The sequence below is a fragment of the Carcharodon carcharias genome, chromosome 6, assembly GCF_017639515.1.
Source record: "Carcharodon carcharias isolate sCarCar2 chromosome 6, sCarCar2.pri, whole genome shotgun sequence".
Classification (NCBI taxonomy): Eukaryota; Metazoa; Chordata; class Chondrichthyes; order Lamniformes; family Lamnidae; genus Carcharodon; species Carcharodon carcharias.
The window spans coordinates 150,327,253-150,353,121 of record NC_054472.1 but is presented as its reverse complement, the minus strand read 5'-3'; the positions used below and the strand labels follow the sequence as shown (position 1 = coordinate 150,353,121).

General features: G+C 43.2%; 1 protein-coding gene across 2 annotated transcripts; it reads left to right on the top strand.

The window, feature by feature from the left end:
• myd88 (MYD88 innate immune signal transduction adaptor) lies at window positions 1-21,266 on the top strand. Of its 2 annotated transcripts, none has more exons than XM_041189858.1 (6): window positions 1-23; window positions 954-1,318; window positions 15,217-15,327; window positions 16,199-16,379; window positions 17,184-17,275; window positions 19,147-21,266. In XM_041189858.1, exons 2-6 carry the CDS (start codon window positions 982-984, stop codon window positions 19,299-19,301), a joined length of 876 nt encoding a protein of 291 aa, XP_041045792.1. In that variant the 5' UTR covers window positions 1-23; window positions 954-981; the 3' UTR covers window positions 19,302-21,266. The 2 variants fall into 2 exon arrangements, with proteins under 2 accessions (XP_041045792.1, XP_041045791.1); XM_041189857.1 differs by lacking the exon at window positions 1-23 and adding an exon at window positions 489-640.
• Window positions 21,267-25,869: the final 4,603 nt, after the last annotated feature.

The window sequence follows — 25,869 nt, the reverse complement described above, 5'->3', positions numbered from 1 at the left end:
CTGTCACACACACAGATAGTCCGGTTAGTCAACAAAAGTAGCCTGACAATGAAAGAATTATTCAAAGATAAAAACAAAAAAACTGCGGATGCTGGAAATCCAAAACAAAAACTGGAAAAACTCAGCAGGTCTGGCAGCATCGGCGGAGAAGAAAAGAGTTGACGTTTCGAGTCCTCATGACCCTTCAACAGAACTTGAGTTCGAGTCCAAGAAAGAGTTGAAATATAAGCTGGTTTAAGGTGTGTGTGTGGGGGGCTCTCTCTCTCTCTCTATCTCTCCGCCCCCCACACACACACCTTAAACCAGCTTATATTTCAACTCTTTCTTGGACTCGAACTCAAGGTCTGTTGAAGGGTCATGAGGACTCGAAACGTCAACTCTTTTCTTCTCCGCCGATGCTGCCAGACCTGCTGAGTTTTTCCAGGTAATTCTGTTTTTGTTGTGTAAAGAATTATTCAACTCGGAAACGAAACATTTCTGCTCCTCCCAAAAGAGCGGTTTATGAGTCAGTTAAATGCGCGTCACTTCCCCGAGATGGAAGCAGAGTAAGGAAATAACAAGCATTTGTTAAGAAATACCATAAGTTTAATTTCCTGCAACAATTATTTGATTTCTGGTCTTCGGAGAGAAGTTTTTATTGGTACGTTTTCTTTTTCGGTGTTGACGGTGACAAAACTAAAAGCAAATTTACTTAAGAACATATTTCGATAAAGTTCAGTCCGACGTTCATTTTATGTTTATGCGTTAGAAAAGGCTTTCCGTTTCTGGGTAAAATTTGGGGAGATTAGGCAAGTTTAATGACAAATTTTGAAGTTTATTAACGTCGCACGGATGGATTTCTGTTTGGTTTGTGCTCTGGGGCTTAGATAAATGTGGGGAAACGCGTGATATAACAGCAAGGAATAAGGCAAAATGTTTTGTTAGAATAGTAATTTTTGTCCATTTCTGTAAAGAATTCGGCTCGCATGTTTTAGTCACAAAATGGCAAGCTGTGAGAAGAAAGATGATGAGCCTGCCGAATCGCCCGGGACCATTGACTTCTTTTCCTTTCCCCTAATTGTTCTGAACTTCGCGGTGAGGAAGAAGTTGGCTCTCTTTCTCAATCCGAGTAGTGTGGTGGCGGCGGACTGGACGGGGCTGGCCGAGGAAATGGGTTTTGACTATCTGGAGATTAAGAACTACGAGAGGTTTGACAACCCCACCGGAAAACTGTTGGAAGATTGGCAAGTGAAGGAAGGTTCTTCCGTGGGCAGGTTACTGGAGCTACTCCGGAAGATAGAACGTGATGATATCCTGGAAGACCTCACACCAGCTATTGGTGAGTCTTTTGTGTTTGGATTTTTTTCCCCTCTACAACAATATATTGGGTTTCTTTATCCTAAGAGCAATCATGCATTTATTGTTTTCACCTTGGGGAGCATACTGTATTTTCTTCCCCCACCCCCCAAATTCCCTGCTTCTCCCAAGAGTCTGTTGCCACCCGCAGTGAGCCGAACAAGTTGGAAGAGAGTTTAACCACTCTGGATGTGGCATTCTGCTGGCCACAAGTATGGAGTTATTGAAGGTCATAATGAATGGCATCTGTCACTCGTAACTTAAATAACAGCAAGGTTACATTCATCTGGCAATCATGGCAATAAGTAAGGTTTTGGATATATGTGAATGTTTGGAAAAAGGCAAATGTGGAGGACCGACTTTATGCCATGATTAATAGGACAAGGGGGTCAGTTTAGAACCAGGTGCTGACTGATTTGATTAGAAAGTCTTTTGTACAGTTGATCATGTTGAATTCACTTCTGTAAAGGTTTATGGAGGTAGGAAATTTGGATTTTTAAAAATTCATTTATAGACTGTGGGCTTTGATGACTAGGCCAGCATTTATTGCCCAGCCGTAATTGTCCTTGAGACAGCGGTGGTAAGCTGCCTTCTTAAATTGCTGCAGTCACTGTGCTGTCAGTACACCCACAATGCAGATATAGGGAGGCAGCTCAAGGATTTTGACCCAGTGACACTGAAGGAACAGTGATATATTTCCAAGTCAGGATGGTGAGTGGCTTGGAGGGGAACTTGCAGATGGTGGTGTTCCCATGTATCTGCTGCCCTTGTACTTCTAGGTGGCAGTGGTCATGGATTTGGAAGGTGCTGCCTAAGGAGCTTTGGTGAGTTTCTGTAGTGCATCTTGTAGATGGTACATACTACTGCCACTGTTCGTTGGTGGTGAAGGGAGTGAATATTTGTGGAAGGGATGACAATCAAGCAGGCTGCTTTGCCATGGATGGTGTCAAGCTTCTTGAGTGTTGTTACATCTGCAGTCATCCAGGCAAGTGAAGAGTATTCCTTCGCACTCCTGACATGTGCCTTGTGGACAAACTTTGGGGAGTCAGGAGGTGAGTTACTCACTGCGGGATTCCAAGCCTCTGACATTCTCTTGAAGCCACAATATTTATACAGCTAGTTTGGTTCAGTTTCTGGTCAATGGTAAGCCCAGGATGTTGATAGTGGGGGATTCAGTGATGGTAATGCCATTGAACATCAAGGGGCGATGGTTAGATTTTCTCTTGTTGGAGATGGTCATTGCCTGGCATGTGTATGGCATGAATGTTACATGCCACTTGTCAGCCCAAGCCTGGATATTGCCCAGGTCTTGCTGCGTTTGGACATGGATTGCTTCAATATCTGAGGAGTCGTGAATGGTGCTGAACATTGTGTAATCATCAGTGAACATCCCCACTTCTGACGTTGTGATGGAAGAAAGGTCATTGATGAAGCAGCTGAAGATGGTTAGGCCTAGAACAGTACCCTGAGGAACTCCTGCAGCGCTGTCCTGGATGATTGACCTCAACAACCACAACCATGGCTCCAACCAAACACAAAGGAAGATGGTTGTGATTGTTGGAGATCACTGCAGGAGTTCTTCAGGGCAGTGTCCCAAACATCTTCAGCTGCTTCATCAATGACCTTCCTTACTGAAAATGAAGAGTGAATGACATTTTAATTGATAAGTTTTATGGGATGGAATTTCCTGTGGGTCATAATCAGGAAGTTCTACCTGCAATTAGTCCCACTTGTGCATCCATTTTGACAAGATCAATTTATGCCCAGATATCCTGCCAATCTCATCAATATGCTACATTTAAAAATGGGCGTAGATAATACGGGCACAAGGGGCAGTTCCAAATATGCACCATATTTTTCTTAAGTATGAACATTTGAATCAATTTCAAACATTGTTACACATTGGGCATACAACGTTTGCAACGATGCTATTTTTAAGATAAGTGCAAAATGCTGCGGGTGCTGGAAACCTGAAACAAAAACAGAAAATGCTGGAAAAACTCAGCAGATCTAACAGCATCTGTGGAGAGAGAAAAAAAACTGAGTTAACCTTTTGACTCCATATGACTTCTTCAGAGCTAAAGAGAAGTAAAAATGTGATGAGATTTATACTGTTTAAGGGGGTGGAGCAGGTGAAGCTCGATACAAGGCCAGTGATAGGTGGAGGCAAAATAGAGATTGCCAGAGATGTCATGGACAAAAGGATAAAGGGTGTTAATGATAGTGGTACTGACTAAAGTAGGTGCTGATGGTGGCATTAAGGTCAGAAAGCAGAATGCGATAATAGCGGGACAAGGATAAGCATTCAGGAAAGAACAACATGAACAAATGACAGATGGCCCTTTTGCGGGTGGGGTGGGGGGAGTGGTAGGAAAAAAGATTGAAATTTGGATAAAAGGTGAGGTAAAACAATTTATAAAATTAAAATAAATAAAAAGTGGATTAAAAAATAAGAACTAAAAAATGAAAATGAATATTGAAAAAGGAAATAAAAAAGAGGGTGAGGATGGAGGAGAGAGTTCATGGTCTGAAGTTGTTGAACTCAATGTTAAGTCCGGAAGGCTGTGAAGTGCCTACTCGGAAGATGAGGTACTGTTCCTCCAGTTTGCGTTGGGCTTCACTGGAATAATGCAGCAGGCCAAGGAAGGACATGTGGGCATGAGAGCAGGGTGGTGTGTTGAAATGGCAAGTGACAGAAAGGTCTGGGTCATGCTTGTGTACAGACTGAAGGTGTTCCGCAAAGCAGTCACCCAGTCTGCATTTGGTCTCTCCAATGTAGAGGAGACCGCATTGGGAGCAGCGAATGCAGTAGACCAAATTGAGGGAAGTGCAAGTGAAGTGCTGCTTCACTTGAAAGGAGTGGTTGGGCCCTTGGACTGTGAGGTGGGAGGAGGTAAAGAGGCAGGTGTTGCACCTTCTGCGATTGGATGGGAAGGTGCCGTGGGAGGAGGATGTGGTGTTGGGGGTGATGGAGGAGTGGACCAGGGTGTCCCAGAGGGAACTTTCCCTCTGGAATGCCGACAGTGGGGCTGAAGGGAAGACGTGTTTGATGGTGGCATCATGCTGGAGTTGGCAGAAATGGCGGAGAATGATCAAGGAAGGGAAGGGAAGTGACAGAGGTGGACCATGTGAAGGTGTTTTGGGGGGGGTGGAAATTGGAAGTAAAATTGATATATTTTTCCAGGTCCAGACGAGAGCATGAAGCGGCGCCGAAACAGTCATCGATGTATCTAAAAAATAGTTGTGGGCGTGGGCCTGAGTAGGACTGGAACAACGAATGTTGAGGAAATGACCTTCTCCTCTTCCTCCTACTACCTCCTCTTGGCCATGGATGTCCAATCCCTCTAGACTTCCATCCCCCACCATGACGGTCTGAGGGCTCTCCACTTCTTTCTTGAACAGAGGCCCGAACAATTTCCATCTACTGTCAGTCTCCTCCGTCTGGCTGAACCTGTTCTCTCACTGAATAATTTCTCCTTAAACTTGTCTCACTTCTTCCAAATAAACAGTGTGGCTATGGGTACCTGCATGGGCCCCAGTAATGCCTGCCTCTTTATGGGGTATGTAGAGTATTTCTTGTTCCAGTTCTACTCAGGCCCCCTCCCACAACTCTCTTTTCGGTACATCGATGACTGTTTCGGTGCCACTTCATTCTCCCGTCTGGACCTGGAAAATTTTATCAATTTTGCTTCCAATTTCCACCCCATCATCAGCTTCACATGGTCCATCTCTGACACTTCCCTTCTCTTCTTTGACCTCTCTGTCTCCATTTCTGGTGATAAACTTCCACCAATATTCACTACAAACCCACCGACTCCCATAGCTACCTCAACTACAGCTCCTTAGACCCTGCTTCCTGTAAGGACTCCATCCCATTCTCTCTGTTCCTTTGCCTCTGTCGCATCTGTTCCCATGATGCCACTTTCCAAAACGGCGCTTCTAACTTGTCTTCCTTCTTCTCTAACCGAGGTTTCCCACCCACTGTGGTTGACAGGGCACTCAACTGTTTCTGACCCATCTCCCACGCCTCTGCCCTTACACCTTCCCCTCCCTCCCAGAACCATGATAGGATCCCCCATGTCTTCACCTTTCTCCCCACCAGCCTCTGCATTCAAAGGATCATCCTCTGCCATTTCCGCCAACTCCAGCATGATGCCACCATCAAACACATCTTCCCCTCACCCCCCTTGTCAGCATTCCATAGGGACTGTACCCTCCAGGATACCCTAGTCCATTCCTCCATCACCCCCAACACCTCATCCCCCTCCCATGGCACCTTCCCATGCAATCGCAGAAGGTGCAACACCTGCCCCTTTACCTCCTCCCTCCTCACTGCCCAAGGGCCCAAACACTCCTTTCCGGTGAAGCAGACCTTCACATGCACCTCCTTCAATTTGGTCTATCGCATTGATGCTCCCAATGCGGTATCCTCTACATTGGAGAGACCAAACACAGACTGGGTGACCGCTTTGTGGAACACCTTCGGTCTGTCTGCAAGCATGACCCAGATCTTCCTGCCGCTTGCCATTTCATCACACCGCCCTGCTCTCATGCCCACATGTCCGTCCTTGGCCTGCTGCAATGTTACAGTGAAGCCCTACGCAAACTGGAGGAACAGCACCTCATCTTCCGAGTAGGCACTTTACAGCCTTCCAGACGTAACATTGAGTTCAACAACTTCAGACCATGAACTCTCTCCTCCATCCTTACCCCCTTTTTTATCCCCGTTTTAATATTCATTTTCATTTTTTACTTCGTATTTTTTATCTGCTTATTTTTATTTATTTTTAATTTTTATTCATTGTTTTATCCCCACTCTTTATGCTATTTTCAATCTTTTTTCCTACCACTGTCCCCAACCCCGGCCCCACCCCACCCCCAAAAGGGCCATCTGTCACTTGTTCATGTTGTTCTTTTCAGAGTGTTTACCCTTGTCCTGCTCTTATCACATTCTGCTTTCTGCCACCATCAGCACCTCCTTTAGCCAGTACCACTATCATTAACACCCCTTTATCCTTTTGTCCATGACATCCCTGGCAATCTTTCCTTTGCCTTTACCCTCCCCCCAATCCCCCGCCCCCTCACTCCCACCACAGTATAAATTTCATCATATTTTTATTTCTCTTTAGCTCTGAAGAAGACTCATATGGAGTCGAAACTTTAACTCTTTTTTTGCTCTCCACAGATGTGGTTAGACCTGCTGAGTTCTTCCAGCATTTTCTGTTTTTGTATGCGATTTTTAACATGCCACGGAAATGATTTTTAAAATATCTGTTCACAGGATGTGGGCGTTGCTGGCTAGGTCAGCATTTGTTGTCCATCCCTAACTGCCCTTGTTCATTGCTGTGGGTCTGGAGTCACATGTCAGCCAGACCAGGTATGGAAGGTAGATTTCCTTCCCTGAAGGAAAGAATTCCCTATTTCCTTCCCTAAAGGGAATTTGTGAAGCAGATGGGTTTTTACAACAATTCAACAACAGTTTCATAGACATCATTCAACTTTTAATTCCATACCTTTATTGAATTCAAATTGCACCATCTGCTATGGTGGGATTTGAACCCAGCTCCACAGCATCACTTTGGTCACTGGATTACCAGTCTAGTGATAATACCACTATGCCACTGCCTCCCCAAATGATGATTGACTAAACAAGCACAACAACTTGTATTTATATATGTCCCAAGGTGCTTCACAGGATTATTATAAAACAAAAGTTGAGAATGAGGCACAAAAAGAGATATTGGGACAGGTGACCAAAAGCTTGGTCAGAGGTAGGTTTTAAGAGATATCTTAAAGGAGGAAAGAGGAAAAAAGAGGTTTAAGTGGTGAATTTCAGAGCTCAGAGCCTTGGCAGCTGAAGGTATGGCCACTAATAGCAGAGCAACTAAAATTGAAATTGCTCAAGGCTAGAATTAGAGGTGCACAGATATCTTGGAGGGCTGTGGGATTGAAGGAGATTACAGAGAGAGCGAGGGGGCAAGCCCACAGAAGGATTTGAAATCAAGGAAGATCATTTTAAAATTGAGACATTGCTTTACTGGAAGCTAATATAGGTCAGTGAGCACAAAGGCAACGGGTGAACAAAACTTAGTGTGAGTTAGGATGTGGACAGCAGAGTTTTGGATAACCTGGACACCAGCCAGGAGAGTATTGAAATAGTCAAGTCCAGAGGTAACAAAGATGTAGATATGGGTTTCAGCAGCAGATGACCTGAGACAGGGGTATAGTTACTGAGGTAGAAATAGATGGTCTTAGTGTTGGTGCAGATATGTGGTCAAAAGTTGATCTCAGATAAATGTTTGCCTTGTCAGTGCCACCCACATCCTGAGAATGAATCTAAAATAAACTACATGAATGATAGGGGCACTTTTCTCTTTTTTTTTTGTAAATGACCCATCCTCAGTAATTGTGACAGGGCCAGTTGCCGAACTGACTGCTGAACAGCAGTCTCACCCTGACTTAGTTCAGGGTGCAGGAATCCGAAAGGTTATAACTGTAAAGATAGCATCTTGTGGAACCAAAAGCGTAGTAAAATTGAAGGAGACTAATAAAACACTTATCATTTTTCATATTGTATCATTCTCATTTCTCATGGGAAAAGGGATTTACATGACCTCTCCACTGTTCACACCACAAGAAGGGAATGGAAACTTAAAACTTGTTACTCTATTTGGATCAGCAGCAGAATTAAACAAAAATTGTATTGAGCTGCATTGACAAGAAAAATGATTGGTAGCACTTAGAGTAGACATTTTGTGAATATAGAGTCTGAAGTGCAATTCTGGGTTCTCGAATACTGCCTCCAGGACATAAACCACAGACATGGGAAATGAGAAACAACAACTCAAAGATTACACTTCACAGACCAGAACTCCACAGGTTATAGATTAAAAATTAAATGTTTTACAAATGCTCAGCAAGCATGTGGCTCATCATTAGTGTACTGACAGAACGATTAACAGCTAAAATTAGATTTCTACATCCCCCTTGAAAAGTTACTTACTAAATAGATCAATCAGAAAAGAACAGAGCCATGCAAATCACATGGTCCTAGATTTGCTAATGGCATCCAGCTTAACCCCACCAAGATCTCTTTTGAACCCTCCATTGTCTCTAACTTGTCTTGCTGTTTATCCGACATCTAGTACACAATGAGCAGAAATTTCATCCAGCTAAATATTAGGAGGACTGAAGCTATTGCCTTTGGTCCCTGTCACAAATTCTCTTCTCCAGCCACTGATTCCATCGCTTTCCTGGCAACTGCTTGAGGCAAAGCTGAATGCGCGCAACCTTGGTGTGCCCGGTGACAGGGCTTGGGACATCTGCTCTGGGCTGGAGAGGAACTTGGAGGGGGAGGATCCACTGGTCATGGTCCACGTAGGTACCAACAACTTAGGTAGAACTAAGAAAGAGATTCTGCTTATAAGCAACTAGGGACTAAATTAAAAAGCAGAACCTCAAATATAATAATCACTGGGTTATTACCTGAGCCATGAGCAAGTTGGCATAGAGTAAATAAGATTAGAGAGTTAAATGCATGGCTCAAAGATTGGCGTGGGAGAAATGGGTTTTGATTCCTTGGGCACTGGCACCAGTACTGGGGAAAGTGGGAGCTGTACCGTTGGGGTGGTCTTCACCTGAACCGTGCAGGAACCAGCGTTCTGGTGAGTTGTATAATGAGAGCAGTAGAGAGAGCTTTAAACTAAATAGTGAGGGTGAGGCATCAAGTTCAGGAGGATATGATAAATTAAAGAGAGAGAAGAGAGCAATGTAGCAATAAGTGAAATACTGGTCAAAATGTGGCAGGAAGTGACAAAGCATACAAACTTAAGTGTGCGCCAGCAGATAAGGCTAGAGGTTGCACAAACAATAAAATGAAAGTTAAAGACACTCTATCTGAATGGATGCAACATTTGCAACAAGGTAGATGAAGTGAAGACACAAATAGAAGTAAACAGATATGACCTAATTGCCAGTACAGAGACATGGCTGCAAGATGACCAGGGTTGGGAACTGAATTCAACATTTTGGAAGGATACATCAAAAGGAAGAGGGAGGTGGGGTAGTGCTATTAATAAAGGATGGGATCAATACATTAGTGAGAGAGGATCTTAGATCATAAGATCAAGATGTGGAATCAGTTTGGGTGGAGTTAAGAAACAGCGAAGGACAGCAAACATTAGTAGGAGTTGTTTGTAGGCCACTAAATAGTAAGGGTACTGGATCAGGAAATTAGAAGTGCATGTAACTAGGGTAATGGGGGCTTCAATCTACATATAGACTGTGTAAACATAATTGGCATTAATGCTGTGGAGGACAAATTCCTGGAATGTATACAAGATGGTTTTCTAGAACACTATGTTGAGGAACCAACTAGAAAACGGACTATTTTAGATCTATTACTGTGCAATGAGAAAGGGCTAATTAATAATCTCGTTACAAAGGAGCCTTTACAGAAGAATGACCATAGTATGATAGAATTTTAAATTAAGTTTGAAAGTGATGTAGTTCAATCTGAAACTAGGATCCGGAAACCATGAAGGTATGAGGGGCAAGTTGGCTATGGTAGATTGGGAAACTACATTAAAATTTGTGACGCTAAACAGGCAATGGCTAGCATTTAAAGAATTACTACACGGTCTAGTCTACAACAAATTTACCTTCCTTTAAGGCTCAAAAACTGCAACAGGAAGCTTGATCCAACCATAGCTAACAAGAGAAGTTAAAGATTGTATTAGATTAAAGGAAGAGGCTTATAAAGTTGCCAAAAAAAGTAGTAAGCCTAAGGATTGGGAACGTTTTATAACTCATTAAAGGAGACCCACTAAACTGACAAAGAGAAAATAGAATGTGAAAGTAAACTGACAAGAAACATAAAAACGGACTCTCAAAACTTCTATAGGTATGTAAAAAGGAGAAGCTTGGCAAAGGCAAATGTGGGACCATTACAGGAAGAGACAAGGGAATTTAAAATGGGGAATACGGAAATGGCAGAGAAACTAAACAAATACTTTGTGTCTGTCATCTTCATGAAGGAGAATACAAAAAATCTCCCGCAAATACTACAGAACTTAGGGACTAGCAAGATTGAGAACTTGAAAGAAAAGTAGTACTGGAGAAATTAAGGGGACTAAAAGTTAATAAATCTCCTGGGCCTGATGATCTACGCCCAGAGTGTTGAAAGAGGTGGCTGTAGAGATAGTAGATGCATTGGTAGTTATCTTCCAAAATTCTATACATTCTGGAACAGTGCCTGCAGATCGGAAGGTTCCAAATGTAACCCGACTATTTAAGAAAGGAGGAAGAGAGAAAATGGGGAACTACAGACCTGTTAGCCTGACCTCAGTAGTGGAGAAAATGCTAGAATCTATTATTAAGGATGTGATAACTGAGCACTTAGAAACTAATGGTATGGTTGGGCAGAGTCAACATGGATTTATGAAAGGGAAATCATGTTTGAAAAACCTGTTGGAATTTTTTGAGGATGTATTTAGCAGAATGGATGGAGGAGAATCAGTGGATATGTTTTTTTGGATTTTCAGAAAGCTTTCGAGAAGGTACCACACAAGAATTAGTAAGCAAAATCAAAACACATGGGATTGGGGGTAACATACTGGCATGGATTGAGGATTGGTTGACAGACAGAAAACAGAGTAAGAATAGATGGGTCATTCTCAAGGTGGCAAGCTGTTACTAGTGGGGTACCATGAGGATCAGTCTTTGGGCCCCATCTGTTCACAATCTGTATCAATGATTTAGATGTGGGGACCAAATGTAATATTTCCAAGTTTGCTGATTACAGTGGGAATGTGAGTTATGAGGAGAATGCAAAGAGGCTTCAAGGAGTTTTAGACAAGATAAATCAGTGGGCAAGAACATGGCAGATGGAATATAATGTGGAAAAATGTGAATTTATCCACTTGGGTAGGAAAAAATGGAGATGCAGAGTATTTCTTAAATGGTGAGAGATTAGGAAGTGTGGATATCCAAAAGAACCTGGGGTGTCCATGTTTACCAATCACTGAAAATGAACATGCAGGTTCAACAACACTTGGAAAGGCAAATGATATGTTAGCCTTTATTGCAAGAGGATTTGAGTACAGGAACAAGGAAGTTTTGCTGCAGTTGTAAAGAGCCTTGTTGAGACCACACCCAGAGTATTGTGTACAGTTTTTGGCCTCCTTACCTAAGAAGGATATATTTGCCATAGGGGGAGTGCAACAAAGGTACACCAGACTGAATCCTGGGATGCTGCTCCGTCGGGGGATGATGGGGTGCACTGCTGTGAACTTCCAGGAGATCAATGTTGTAGGCCTTAGTTAAGTTACTGTACATTAAGTATACTGGCATAATCAAGCACATTTGCAAGATTTCTGCTGAAGTCTTCATTGTGCAAGTGCGTCACCTCTTTATAATGGCATGAGGAAACATCTGCTAAAAATTCATCCCCTCTAGAGTCAGAGTTTACATTATAGCTGGTGAAGGGCTGAGATATGGCTAAAACAAGCTCCAAAATTTGCTCTTCACTTAACCCACTCTGATTTTCATGCTAAGAATTTTGGCAATGCAGTGTTGTAGTGGAGAAAATATTGTAGGAGAAAAGACTATGTGGGGAAGACAGTGGCATAGTGGTAATAGTCAGTGGTAATATCGCTGAATGAATAATCCAGAGGCCTAGGCTAATTCCCTTGGGTACATGGGTTGGGGGTGTGCGTGGGGGGGTGGGGTGGTTGGGTGTGGAGTCCTGTGCGGGTGGGGAATTCCATAGGGCATTGGCGGTTGGGGAATACCGTGGGGGTTAGGTGGTTAGTCAGGGATGGGGGAGTCCCCTAGGGGGGGTTGGGTCTGTGGGGGGAGTCCTGTGGAGGGTTCGGTCTGGGTCTTTACAGAAGTTACCCAGAAGTTAGGAGGAGTTTTAATCTAACTTTTTTCTGGGTAACTATTGGTTTAACCGTGGCAGAACCATCCGAAGTTTGCGATTTAAATCACATTTTTGCATGGTTCCCAGCGCAGCGCAATTGTTCAGAGGAAGTAAGCACTTCTGGGCAATTGCCTTGCAAACTCTTACCTGGGAATGTCCCAGAGGGATTCCCCAGTGCATCTTTGTGGTACCCCCCAAATCCAATGCAGGGAAGCTCGAAGATTACGGCCCAATGTTGGTAGGAGTAACCACTGCACAGTCCTTGTAGAGATTAAGACCCATCTGCACACTGAGAACACCCTCTATTGTATTGTGTGCCACTACCAACAATCTAAATGGGTTAGATTCAGAACAGATCCAGTAGTTCAAACTGGGCATCCCTGAGGTTGTGTGGGCCATCAGTAGCAAATTGTGTACAATCACAGTCTGTAACCTCATGGCCCAGCATACTTTCATTCTACCTTTACCATCAAGCCAGCTGACTAACCCTAGTTTAATAAGGATTCTAACAAAGCATGCCAGGGTATACCTAAAAATGAGATGCCAACCTGGTAAAGCTAAAACACAGGACCACAGGCACGCTAGATAGAGCTAAGTAATCCTACATCCAACAGTTCAGATCCAAGCTCTGCAGCCCTGTCACATCCAGTCATGAATGGTGGTGGACAATTAAACAACTGAGAGGATGAGGCTTCAAAAACATCCCCATTCTCAATAATGGTTGAGTCCATCGCATCAGTGAAAAGGAATGGCAAACATCTTCAGCCAGAAGTGTAAAGTGGATGTTCCATCTCTGTCCCTTATTGAGGTCCCCAACATCTCAGATGCTAATTGTCAGTCAATTCAATTCACTCCACATGATATCATGAAACAGCTGATGACACTGGATACAGCAAAGACTATGGGTCCTGACAACATCCCGGCTATAGCACTGAAGGCTTGTAGTCCAGAACTTGCCATGCACCTAACTAAGCTGTTCCAGTACAGATACGACACTGACATCTACCCAACAATGTGGAAAATTACCCAGGTGTGTCCTGTCTACGAAAAGTAGGACAAATTCAATCCAACCAATTACTGCCCCATCAATCTACCCTCAATCGTCAGCAAAGTGATGAAGGGTGTTATTGATGGTGCTAACAAAAGACACTTAGCAATAAACCATTGATGCTCAGTTGGTTGAAACACGCACAAAAGAGCTGAATTCCAGATGTGAAAGTGACTGCCCTTAACATCAAAGTAACACTTGGACAATCGTGGCATCGAGAAATCTAGCGAAATTGAAGTTAAAGGGAATTGGGGAAAATTCTTCACTGGTTGGAGTCATACCAAGCACAAAGGAAAATGGTTGTGGTTGTTGGAGGCTAATCATCCAAGGACATTGTTGTTCAGGTAGTGTCATATGCCCACTCATCTTCAGCTGTTTCAGTGGCGTTCCCTCCATCATAAAGTTTTAAATGGGTATGCTGTTGATGGTTGCACTGTGTTCTGTTCCATTTTCAGCTCCTCTGAAATTCCTCAGAGTGTGTCCATATGCAGGAGAACATTCAGGTTTAGCCTGATAAGCGGCAACATTCACGTCACACAAGTGTCGGGCAGTGATCATCACCAAGAAGAGAAAATATAATCATCTTGACATTCAATGGCATTACCATCACTGAATTCCCCACCATCTATATCCTGGGGGTTACCATTTACCAGAAACCTAACTGGACCAGCCATATAATTACTGTGGCTCCAAGAGTAGGACAGAGGCAGGGAATTCTGCGCCAAGTAACTCATGTCCATCTATAAGATGCAAATAAGGAGTGTGATGAAATGCTTTCCACTTGGCTGCATGAGTACAGTTCCAACAATGCTCAGGCTGTCCAGCACCCAGTACAGAGCATCCCACTTTAATAACATTTCATCCACCATCGTAACCTCCACCACTGGTACACAGTAGCAGCAATGTCTACTATCTGTAAGATGTACTGCAACAACTTGCCAAGGCTCCTTAAGCAGAACCTTCCAAACCTGCGATCCCTACTACCTGGAAGCACAAAGACAGCAGACGTATGGGACTTTAAGAGGACATAGAAAGGCTTGTGAAATGGGTAGAGAGGTTACAGATTAAATTTAATGCAGAGAAATCTGATGAGATGCATTTTAGTAGGAAGAACGAGGAGAGCCAATACAAAATATTGGATACAATTCTGAAGCGGGTGCAGCAGGAGATGGACCCAGGATATATGTGCACAAATAATCAAAGTTGGCAAGACAGATTGAGAACTTGGGTAATGAGGCATATAGGTCCTAGGCTTTGTAAAGAGAGGCTTACAGTACAAAAGCAAGGAAGTTATGGTGAACCATTATAAAACACTGGTTAGGCCTTAAGTAGAAGATTTGTCTGGGCACCACAATTTAGGAAGGATGTAAAGGCATTAGGGAGTGTGCAGAAAAGACTTGCCAGAATGGTTTCAGGGATGACGGACTTCAGTTCAGTAGATAAATTGGTGAAGCTGGAGCTGTTTTCCTTGGAGCAGAGAAGTTTGAGCGGAGAATCACTCGAAGTGTTCAAATTCATGAGGGGCCTGGATAGAGTAGATGGGAATAAATTGTTCCCATTGGCAAAAGGGTCAAGAACTAGAGGACAACAGTTTAAGATGAATGGGAAAAGAACCAAAGACAATCTGAAAAAACATTTCTTTCACACAGGAATCTGGAAGTGTGGTGGAAGCAGACTCAATCATGGTTTTCGAAAGGAAATTGTAAGATTATCTGAAGAGAAAGAATTTGCAGGGTTATAGGATAATGGTGTGGGTGTGACTAGCTGAGTGGCTCTTGTAGAGCTGATACAGGCATGATGAGTTGAATAGTCTGCAATGATTCTAAGGCCCAATTTTAAGGCTAAATAAAGCATAAATTTAAAAATGTGAATCTGTGCTGAAATGTTACAATCTGCACTCATTCTTTAACAGAAGGGAACTGTAGACAACACCTCAACAAACCACTTCAAGTGCCTTCGGTGGATAGCAGTGAGCCCAAGATCCCAGATTTGAGTGGAATTACAACAAGAGATGACCCCAAAGGTAATCAGAACAAAATTTCATTTTATTTTCCTTTTTAATATTACTGAAGTAGCCTTTATTATCTGTCATGAGGAAGACATCTGTTTACCATGTCAAGTTACAGGCATTTGACGATCAGGACCGTACTTTTTTTACATATTAAAAATTAGAATCTTGGAAAAAGTATTGTTGATCCTGATTCCAACTGATTTCTGAGATCCGAAGACCTGAATCTTACATGTCCCCCTAGCCCAAAGCCCTCAAGCAGCTGTCCTGACCAGAAACTAAATGCTATATTTTGCCAGAGATGGTACATTTCGAATAATGGCTTATCCTCCTGAATCAAAAATATAAAATTTGTGAAGAATCAATTCAAAACACCTATTAACTATTATCTAGTTTATATACAAGTAAATCACACTGAAAGCCATGATTGCCCTGGATGAGCAGGAATGCTGATAGTTGGAGTTCCACATTTATTTTACATGAAAAGGTGACATTTCTGGCCCGACACAGAGCACAATGCAAACATGTTGCAGAGATATATAATACTCTGATGAATTTAAGTTAGCCTTCACTGACTTAGATTGGGAATACTATTTATGATAGATTTCCCTTCAATTTTTTTTGTCTTAACCTCTAATTTGGCAAGGTATGGCTGGGAGTCAGCCAGGCACAAGCAGTGTTCCCTCTAAGAGCAACTAGTTCCTGTGCAGGCCGAGCACAAGTCGGCCTTCTTGAATTACATGTGTGGCCATGCCAAATAATTCAAATGGTCCATGTATTTAAATGAATGTGCCGCATACAACAAACCCTTACATGAGGCAAGCAGAACCACAGTGCTGGAGCAATTTGGGAATCATAGGATTAATAAATGCTCTGTTTCTTGCAGGAGGTGCACCTGAGTTATTTGATGCCTTCATTTGCTATTGTCAAGCTGATATTGAGTTTGTCCTCGAGATGATCAAGCAGCTCGAGCAGTCTGAGAGCAAACTGAAGCTGTGTGTATTTGATCGTGATGTGCTGCCGGGGTCATGTGTCTGGACCATCACCAGTGAGCTTATTGAGAAAAGGTACACCGAAATAGTTTGGGAAGGATTTGTAAACAGCAAATTTCTGGGTGCATATCAGAGAGTTTTAGTGCCCATTGGTTATGTTAACCTCCCAACAATTTGCCATATGATTAGGGAAGAGAATTCATTATTTCTCATGGCATGATTACCCCAGATGAGTACAATCCATTAGTTAAGGAAACATGTAACTGGCAAATATGGAGGATCTTCCAGCCCCGATCTCCCATCCACCAGTCCCTGACTGAGGGAGAAACCATGGGCTGGCACAATACCAAAGGTAAGTGGGTGTACCTACACCACATGGACTGTAGCAGTTCAAGAAGGCAGCTCACCACAACCTTCTTAAGGGTAACTGGGGATGGGCAATAAATGCTGGCCTAGCCAGCAACGCTCATATGCCATGAATGAAATGAATAAAAAAGAGTGGGGGTACTATTGGTCCACTCTGGAAAGATGAGTTTGAATAAACTGAATATGCTTCCTCATTGAGATTTGGAAGCAAAACAATGTTTTTATTTCCAGTTTCAAGCCCATCTTGTTAAGATACTTCTCATTTGACAAGTACGTTTGGTTCTCAGGCACCAGCACTCTGTATCGTTCTGTGGATGATCATTTCATTTGTGTCTGCAAATGATCTTTGTGCAACTGAGCAGGTATTTGTAAAAGAGCAACTTCTGTACTGAAACCTGTATCACTATACAGGAAAGTTCAAAAGCAATAATTAAAACATTGAACCAAAATGAGATGAATTACCAACTGTTTGATTATAATCTTATGAATTCTCTGTTTCATCTTTAATGACAGGTGTAAAAGGATGGTGGCGGTAATCTCTGATGACTATTTGGTCAGTGATGCTTGTGACTTTCAAACAAAGTTTGCTCTGAGTCTTAGTCCAGGTAAAACAGCATGTATTGTATACAATCTCTTACTCTAACTTATTCAGTTTGCATGTTGTGGTGCTTCTCAGATCCTTCCTCATACAGGCTTTAACTAGCACCTGCTTTATGACTCATCTAATTTTCACACTTTTTTTTTATCCTGCGTTGCCTGTTGCCTTAATCCCTTACTTGGGCTTTCCAATTCCTTTTCTCTTTGAGAAATATGACCCTGATGAGTTTTATTGCTGGTATAACTCTCACTCCTGCCGCTGCCGAACAAGAAAAGGAAATTGGGAAGTTGGTCCCTATTCGGTCCCACGGCGCATGTGCAGCTTCTCCAACTTCTCCAACTGTTTATGTCACTATTGTGTGCCATTCACTTACTGAAACCTTTCTCTTGCTGCTCACTCCCTCCCGCAGCTCAACTTATGCTTCTGCACCCCCACTCCCCCAATCTCTCACCATTCCCCTCATGGTTCCCTTCCTGCTGCAGCCTTTTTGCTCCTTTTGCCATGAGCTTGCTTCCTCCCAATTCCTTCACCACTCCCCCGACCATTGCTGCCTCCACTCAGGAGGGAGCAGTGGAACGGAGGATGGGGATTGGGAAGGGAGCAGTGAGGGGCTGCTGAATAGACAAGGGAGAGAAGTGGCGAAGGGAGCGGGGATGTGGGGGAGGGTGGTGAGAGAAGTGAGAGGGAGCAAAGGCAGTGAGCCTTTGAGACGAGCCATCAGTGAGGAAAAGTGGGTGGGAGCAGCAAGAGGAGCTGGGGGAAGTGGATGGGAGCCAGGATAGTGTTATGTTTTCTTTTCTGTCTTTATTCGATCTTTGCCATCTTTAATGCAGGCAGCTGCCTGGCAGTGATGTCCCAGGCCAGTGATGGGCAACTAGTGAGTGGGCTGCATGAGTGGCCCTCCTTCATCTCAGTGGGCCGCAAGATTAAAATCGGGCATGAACACTAACCATGACCCCATGAATAGGAATTTGTGGGGTGTGCCGATTGAACCGTAGCAGTGCTTTGATTGGATGCAGAGGGAGCGCACAGCTCTCTCAGTCAATGTTTTGTGCAATCAGCATATCTCACTTCACATGCCCTTGCTTTGTGTGCGTATCACTTTAGTAATACCGGTAGGAAAAAAACTATGCGGACAAAAACCAGCAGAATCTGGAAACCCTGCACATGGACAGCAGTCAACAAAATGTCTCGCGGGCCACACTGAGAACCCTGATGGGCCATATGTGAGCCGCAGGCCACAGATTGCCCACCACTGTCCCAGGCGCTGACAATGCATCTGCTCATTTCTAGGAAGTTCTCTCCCTAGTGTTGCAACACAAGTAATCACAACCTTAAAAAAAAAGTGATGTTTCCCAGCCTGGGTGATTTCACAAAGTTTTGCTGTTTTTCACTGGGCTCTCAACTTCACTTAGTCAGAATGCAGTGTTCAGTCCCAGTAACCCTTCTTTCCACCCATACTCCCATCATGATGATGTGAGAGTACAAGGAACTCACACAAATACACAAAATTAGTAGTTAATTAATTAAAAAGGGGGTTGGAGAGCATGATTTTTTTTCATACAAGATTCTTTGAAATTCAGTTTAATGTTATCAAAACCAAAGGAATAATATTTAGGAGGGAATTAGATGAGCACTTAAAGAAAATGTTTAAAATATTCAAGGATTTGAAGAGAAATTATATTGGAGTAGATGGCTGTGCTAGAGATGGGGATAAATGGCCATCTGTGAAGAATTGTTTGTTGAGGAGTATTGATACTACAGGACCTCTGATGCTACATCACACCCAAGTCAGTGGGGGCAGGAGGGAGGTGAAGGGCAAAATTTGAAGTAGGTTAAGGAATTTTAAATCTGATATACTGATTTCTGATCCCACAGGTGCCCGAGACAAGCGTCTGATCCCCGTCAAGTACAAGCATATAAAGAGGAAATTTCCAAGCATTCTCCGGCACATCACGCTCTGTGATTACACAAACCCAAGCACCAAAGCATGGTTCTGGAAGAGGCTTGCTAAGGCACTCTCACAACCATGAGAGGAGAACCTTGTGAAGGAGTGGAAATATTCTAGTCAGTTGGCCTTGTTTACATGTAACAATGAAGATAGTTTGGGGATTCTACCACAAGCTGACTCTATAGGCCTGTACTGAATGACCAGCTTTGGTATCTTGACTACACAGTGCTTTCTTTTGTATTAGAAAGGATTGGGTTTCTTCTCACTGGGTGAAATTTAATGTAAAAGAAAAATGTTTTGAACAATTTCAAAGATGCACTCTAGATTGTACTGAAAATGTTCAGAATTTGTGATCTGTTTGGCTTCCTCTGTCGATTCTCTCCTTTTCCTTAGCTCTGAACTCACATCCTTCTCTAGTTTCTCTAGTATCTCCCCTCATGCCCTTTCTGAGCTCATCTTGTCCATGAGACCTCCCCCCAACCCCTGCTCCTTCAACCCTATTCTGATTAAACTACCCAACTTTCTTTCTTGACTCCTTTGTTAGCTGATATTGTTTACTGTTCACATTCTTCAGGTTCTGACGCTCTCCTTCAAATCTGCCATCATCACCCCTCCCCACAAAACCAATTCTTGACTCCTCCATTCTAGCAAGCTACACTTCATATCCAACATCCCTTTCCTTTCCTCTAATTGAACATTATGTCACCTTCTGAATCTTTACCTATCTTTCCTGGAACTCCATATCTGAATCTCTTCAGTCAGGTTTCTGCCCTGTAACTGTACTGAAACAACCATTAGCAGAGTCACAAATTACATCCTATGTGACTGTAATAAAGGTAAACATTCCCTCCTGAACCTTCCTACAGCCATTGACACAGTTGACTCCATCGTCCTCCTGCAATGACTCTCCTCCTTTCAGCTTGTGTGACTACACTTGACTGGTTCAATTCTTACCTATCTAATCATAGCCAGACAATAATTTGCCATAGTTTCTCTTCCTGCTCCCACCCCATCACCTTTAGTGTGCCCCCAAGGATTATCCATAGCCCGCCCCTTCAGTTTCTCATCTACATGCTGTCCCTTGGCAACATCATCCACAAACGCCGTCAGTTTTCACATGTATGATCACAACACCCAGTTCCACCTCGCCACCACTTCTCCCAACTCTGCTGTTTCTGAATTGTCAGACTGCTTGTCTGACATCCAATACTGGATAAGCAGAAATTTCCTCCAACTAAATATTGGGAAGACTGAAGCCATTGTCTTCTATCCTCACCACAAACCCTGTCTGAAACACTGCTCGCAATATTGATGTCACTATTTGACCCCAAGATCAGCTCCTGATCATATATGGGTCTTCAGCAGTAAAGCTGCCTATTTCCACCTCCATAGCATCGCCTGACTCTCTGCATCTGCCTCAGCTTATCTGCTGCTGAAACCTCATCATGCCTACGTTACCTCCAGACTTCACTATTCCAATAAATTTGTGGCTGGTATACTACGCATTTTACCCTCCATAAACTTGAAGTCATCTCGGCTGTCCTAACTATGAGTTCACCCATCACCCTTGTGAATACTGACCTACATCGAATCTCAGAATTGTCATAGTGCAGAAGGGGGCCATTCAGCCCAATTGCCAATGTGCCTGAGCCCCCTCTGAAGTGCCTTTTTTTTTCAGACTGCACAGCTCAAGAAAAAAGGTCCACTACCATCTCTCAGAACAAATGGTCGTAAAATGCAGACCTCTTCATTGACTCCCACATCCTGAGTGTGAAGAACTTATATGAGAACACATTTTAGGAGAACACATTTTAGGAGAACACATTACAGCTAACAGTTGGAGTTTTTCTGACAACTTAAGACAAATCAGCTTTTTCTTGGCCTCCGTGGGCATTATTTTCAATTCAACTTGTGGACTGTGTTCCTTTTTTCTCTGTTCTTACATTTTTTAGTAAAATTATGGCATGTTTTTTCATTGACATTTTATGTATTTTTTAATGTTAAAAAAAGTACTAAAATAATTCAATAAAAACTTTATTGAAGTTTAGTTTCAGGCATTTCCAGTGGTTGGTGTGATCAGTGGTTGGTTTTCCCCAGTGATAAGATGTAACACATCTGCACAAAACACTCATTTTAAATGTCAGATTCAAACTGTACTTGGCCTTCTTCCTTTTTTCCAACTGGTTTAAAAAAATATATGCACCAATGAAGCACTGCGTACAGTTATAGATGCCATGTCATATTGGTTCCTCATGATTACAAAGGGAGAGCTGGCTAAATGATGGAGGGATGAGTTGGAATTGGAAGGGTATGATGTTAAGGCCCTTTTCATCAACACTAGATTATTTAATGTGAATCCTATGAAAATGAATTTGCATTTGTTTAAGATATGTCACAAGCTCAGGATGCACCCAAGTACTTCAAGTAAATGAAGGACTTTTGAAATGTCATCACTACATTAAAGGGTATAATAGTGTAGTGTTGTGTGACTAGACTAGTAATCTAAAGCCTGTGAACTGAGACATAAGTTCAAATTTCACTTTGACAATTTAGGGAATTTAAATTCAGTTAATTAAATAACTTTGGATTAAAAAGCTAGTATTCGCCATGCTGACCATTGTTGTAAAAACTATCTAGTTCAATAATGTCATTTTTAGGGAAGGAAATCTGCAATCCTTATCAGGTCTGGTCTATACTTGATTCCAAACCCAGGGCAATGTGGTTGATTCTTAAATGGTCTATGAAATGGCCTAGCTAGCAACTCTGATGTCTTAAGGGCAATAAATGCTTGCCTTGTTAGTGATGCCCACATGCCAGGAATTAATATTAAAAAAATGTCAGGAATCACAGCAGCCAATTGGCATGTAGCACGATACCACAAATAGCAATGAGATACATGGTTTTAATGATAAAAGCAAAATACTGTGGATGCTGGAAATCTGGAATAAAAAGTTCTGGAAATACTCAGTAGGTCTGGCAGCATCTGTGGAGAGAGATACTGAGTAAATGTTGAGTTGAATGTGACTTCCTTAGAAGAATGATATTGGTTGGGGTATAAATGTTAAGACAGAACACCAGGGGAACTCTCCCTCAAACAAGGAAGCACACACCCTGTTGCAGTTGCGAGTTCACCGGCATTATGTACTCAACTCTCTGGAGGAGGGCTTGGTTCACTTGTCTGGTTCACTAATGCCCTTTAAGGAGGGGGAATTTGGCCTACATATGACTCCAGATCCACAGCAATGTGGTTGACTCTGAAATGGCCTAGCAAGCCTCTCAGTTGTCTCAAACTGCTAAGAAGTCAATAAGGAATAAAGCCAGACGGACTGCCTGGCATCACTGGAAATGATAATGGCAAACTCAGCCTTGTTGACCCTGTCAATTTAGGGCCAAATTGGGAGAGCTGTCTCAGACAATCGGACATAGTCACAGAATCATATCTTACAGACAACGTCCCATGCATCACCATCACCAACCCTAGGTATGTCCTGTCCCACCAGCCGGACAGACCCAGAAGAGATGGCAGCACAGTAGTTTACGGCCAGGAGGGAGTTGCCCGGGGAGTCCTCAGCATCGCCTGTGGACCTCATGAAGGCATCAGGTCAAACATGGACAAAGAAATATCCTGCTGATTACCACGTTTTGCGCCACACAACCCCACCCCAACCCTCCACAAGCCACCCTCAGCTGATGAATCAGTACTCCTCCATGTTGAGCACCACTTGGAGGAAGCACTGAGGGTGGTAAGGGTACAGAATGTACGCTGGGTGGAGGACTTCAATGTCCTTCAACAAGACTGGCTCGGTAGCACCACTACAGACCGAGCTGGCCAAGTCCTAAAGGACATAGCTGCTAGACTGGGCCTGTGGCAGGTGGTGAGGGGACTAACAAGTACATACTTCACAGAATCACATAATTGTTGCAGTGCAGGAGGAGGCCATTCAGCCCATCGTGTCTGCACCGATTCTCCAAATAAGCAATTCACTTAGTGTCTTTCTCCCACCTTCTCCCCGTAACCCTGCATCTTTTTCCTTCTCAGACAAAACTCTTTTAAAAGTTTCAGTTCAGCTTCATCTACCACACTCTCAGGCAGCACAGTCCAGAACATAACCATTCACTGCGTGAAAATGTTTTTTTTCTCGTAACCCTTTTCCTTCTTCTACTTATTATCTTAAATCTGTGCCCCCTCATTCTCAATTCTTTCATAAGAGGGAACATTTTCTCCCGATTACTCTGACCAGACCCGTCATGATTTTGAATATCTCTATTAAATCTCCTCTCAACCTTCTCTTCTCCAAGGAAAACAGTCCCAACTTTTCCAATCCATCTTAAAATTTGAAGCTCCTCATGTCTTAAAGAAAGCAAGAAAATCTGCAAAGTAAAAAAGTGGGTTGCACAATGCATTGAACAGCTATGGGTATATGTCCACAATTCCAAACATCCCAAATTTACAATCTTATTTGTGCCTTTGTAAGGTTATATGTTAAACTTAAAAAAATGTTACACTGATTGAAAGAACATTTTTGCAGGTTATGACATTCCAGAATGTCTACAGTCTGTCTAGCGTAGAATAAAATTAACACTAAAGTACATGACCTCGTCCTCATCAACCTGCCTGCCAAAGATGCATTTTTTTATGACAGTATTGATAAGAGTGACCACTGCACAGTCCTTGTGGAGATAAAGTCCCGTATTCACTTTGAGCATACCTTCTATAGTGTTGTATGGTTCCACCACCATGCTAAATGGGATAGATTTCGAACAGATCTAGCAACTCAAGATTGGGCATCCATGAGGTGCTGTGCACCATCAGCAGCAGCAGAATGGTACTCAACCAAAATCTGTAACCTCATGGCGCAGCATATCCCCACTCTACCATTACCACCAAGCAAGGGGATCAACTATGGTTCAATGAAGAGTGCAGGAGGGCATGCCAGGAGCAGCACCAGGCATACCTAAGAATGAGGTGTCAACATGGTGAAGCGACAACACAGGACTACTTGCGTGTCAATCAGCATAAGCAGCAAGCAATAGACAGAGCTAAATGATTCCACAACCAACAGATCAGATCTAAGTCTGTAGTTCTGCCACATCCAGTCATGCATGGTGGTGAAGGTATTAAAAACTCACTGGAGGAAGAGGCTCCACGAATAGCACCAACCTCAATGATGGGTAAGCACAGCACATCAGTGCAAAAAATAAAGCTGAGGCATATACAACAACCTTCAGCCAGAAATGCCGAGTGGATGATCCATCTTGGCTTCCTTCAGAGCTCCCCAGCATCACAGATGCCAGTCTTCAGCCAATTTGATTCACTCCATGTGATATCAAGAAACAGCTGAAGGCACTGGGTATAGCAAAGGGTGTGGGCCCTGACAATATTCTGGCAATAGTACTGAAGACCTGAGCTCCAGAACTTGCCGTGCCCCTAGCCAAGCTGCTCCAGTACAGCTACAACACCAGCATCTACCCAGCGATGTGGAAAATTGCCCAGGTATGTCCTGCACACAAAAAGCAGGACAAATCCGACCCAGTAAAATACCACCCTATCAGTCTACTCTCCATCATCAATAAATTGATGGAAAGGGTCATCAACAGTGCTATCAAGCAGCACTTATTCAGCAATAACCTGTTCATTGATGCCCACTTTGGGTTCCGCCAGGGTCACTCAACTTCTGATCTCACTACAGCCTTGGTTGAAACATGGAAAAAGAGCTGAGCTCCAGAGGTGAGGTGAGAGTGACTGCCCTTGACATCAAGGCTGCATTTGACCAAGTGTGGTATCAAGGAGTCTTAGCCAAAATGGAGTCAATTGGAGTCAAGGGGAAAACTCTCCACTAGTCGGAGTCACATCTAGCACAGAGGAAGATGGTTCTGGTTGTTGGAGGTCAATCATCTCAGTTCCAGGATATCACTGCAGGAGTTTCTCAGGGTAGTGTCCTAGGCCCAACCATCTTCATCCGCTTCATCAATAACCTTCCCCTTATCATAAGGTCAGAAGTGGGGATGTTTGCTAATGATTGCACCATTCACAACTCCTCAGATACTGAAGCAGTCCATGTCCAATTGCAGCAAGACCTGGACAATATCCAGGCTTGGACTGACAAGTGTCAGGCAATGACCATCTCCAACAAGAGAGAATTTAACCATTGCCCCTTGGCATTTAATGGCATTACCATGGCTGAATACTCCACTATCAACCTCCTAGAGGTTACCATTGACCAGAAACTGAACTGAACTTGCCAGATAAATACTGTGGCTACAAGAGCAGGTCAGAGACTAGGAATCCTGCAGTGAGTAACTCACCTCCTGACTCCCTAAAGCCTACAAGGCACAAGTCAGGAGTCTGATGGAATATTCTCCATTTGCCTGATGAGTGCAGCTCCAACAACACTCAAGAAGCTTGACGTCATCCAGGACAAAGCAGCCGGCTTGACTGGCACCAAATTCAGAAACATTCACGCCCTCTACCACTGACACACAGTGGCAACAGTGTGTACCATCTACAAGGTGCACTGCAGGAACTCAACAAGGCTCCTTGCAGCAACTTCCAAACACACAAGCGCTACCATCTAGAAGGACAAGGGCAGCAGATACATGGGAACACCTGGAAGTTCCCCTCCAAGCCACTCACCATCCTAACTTGGCAA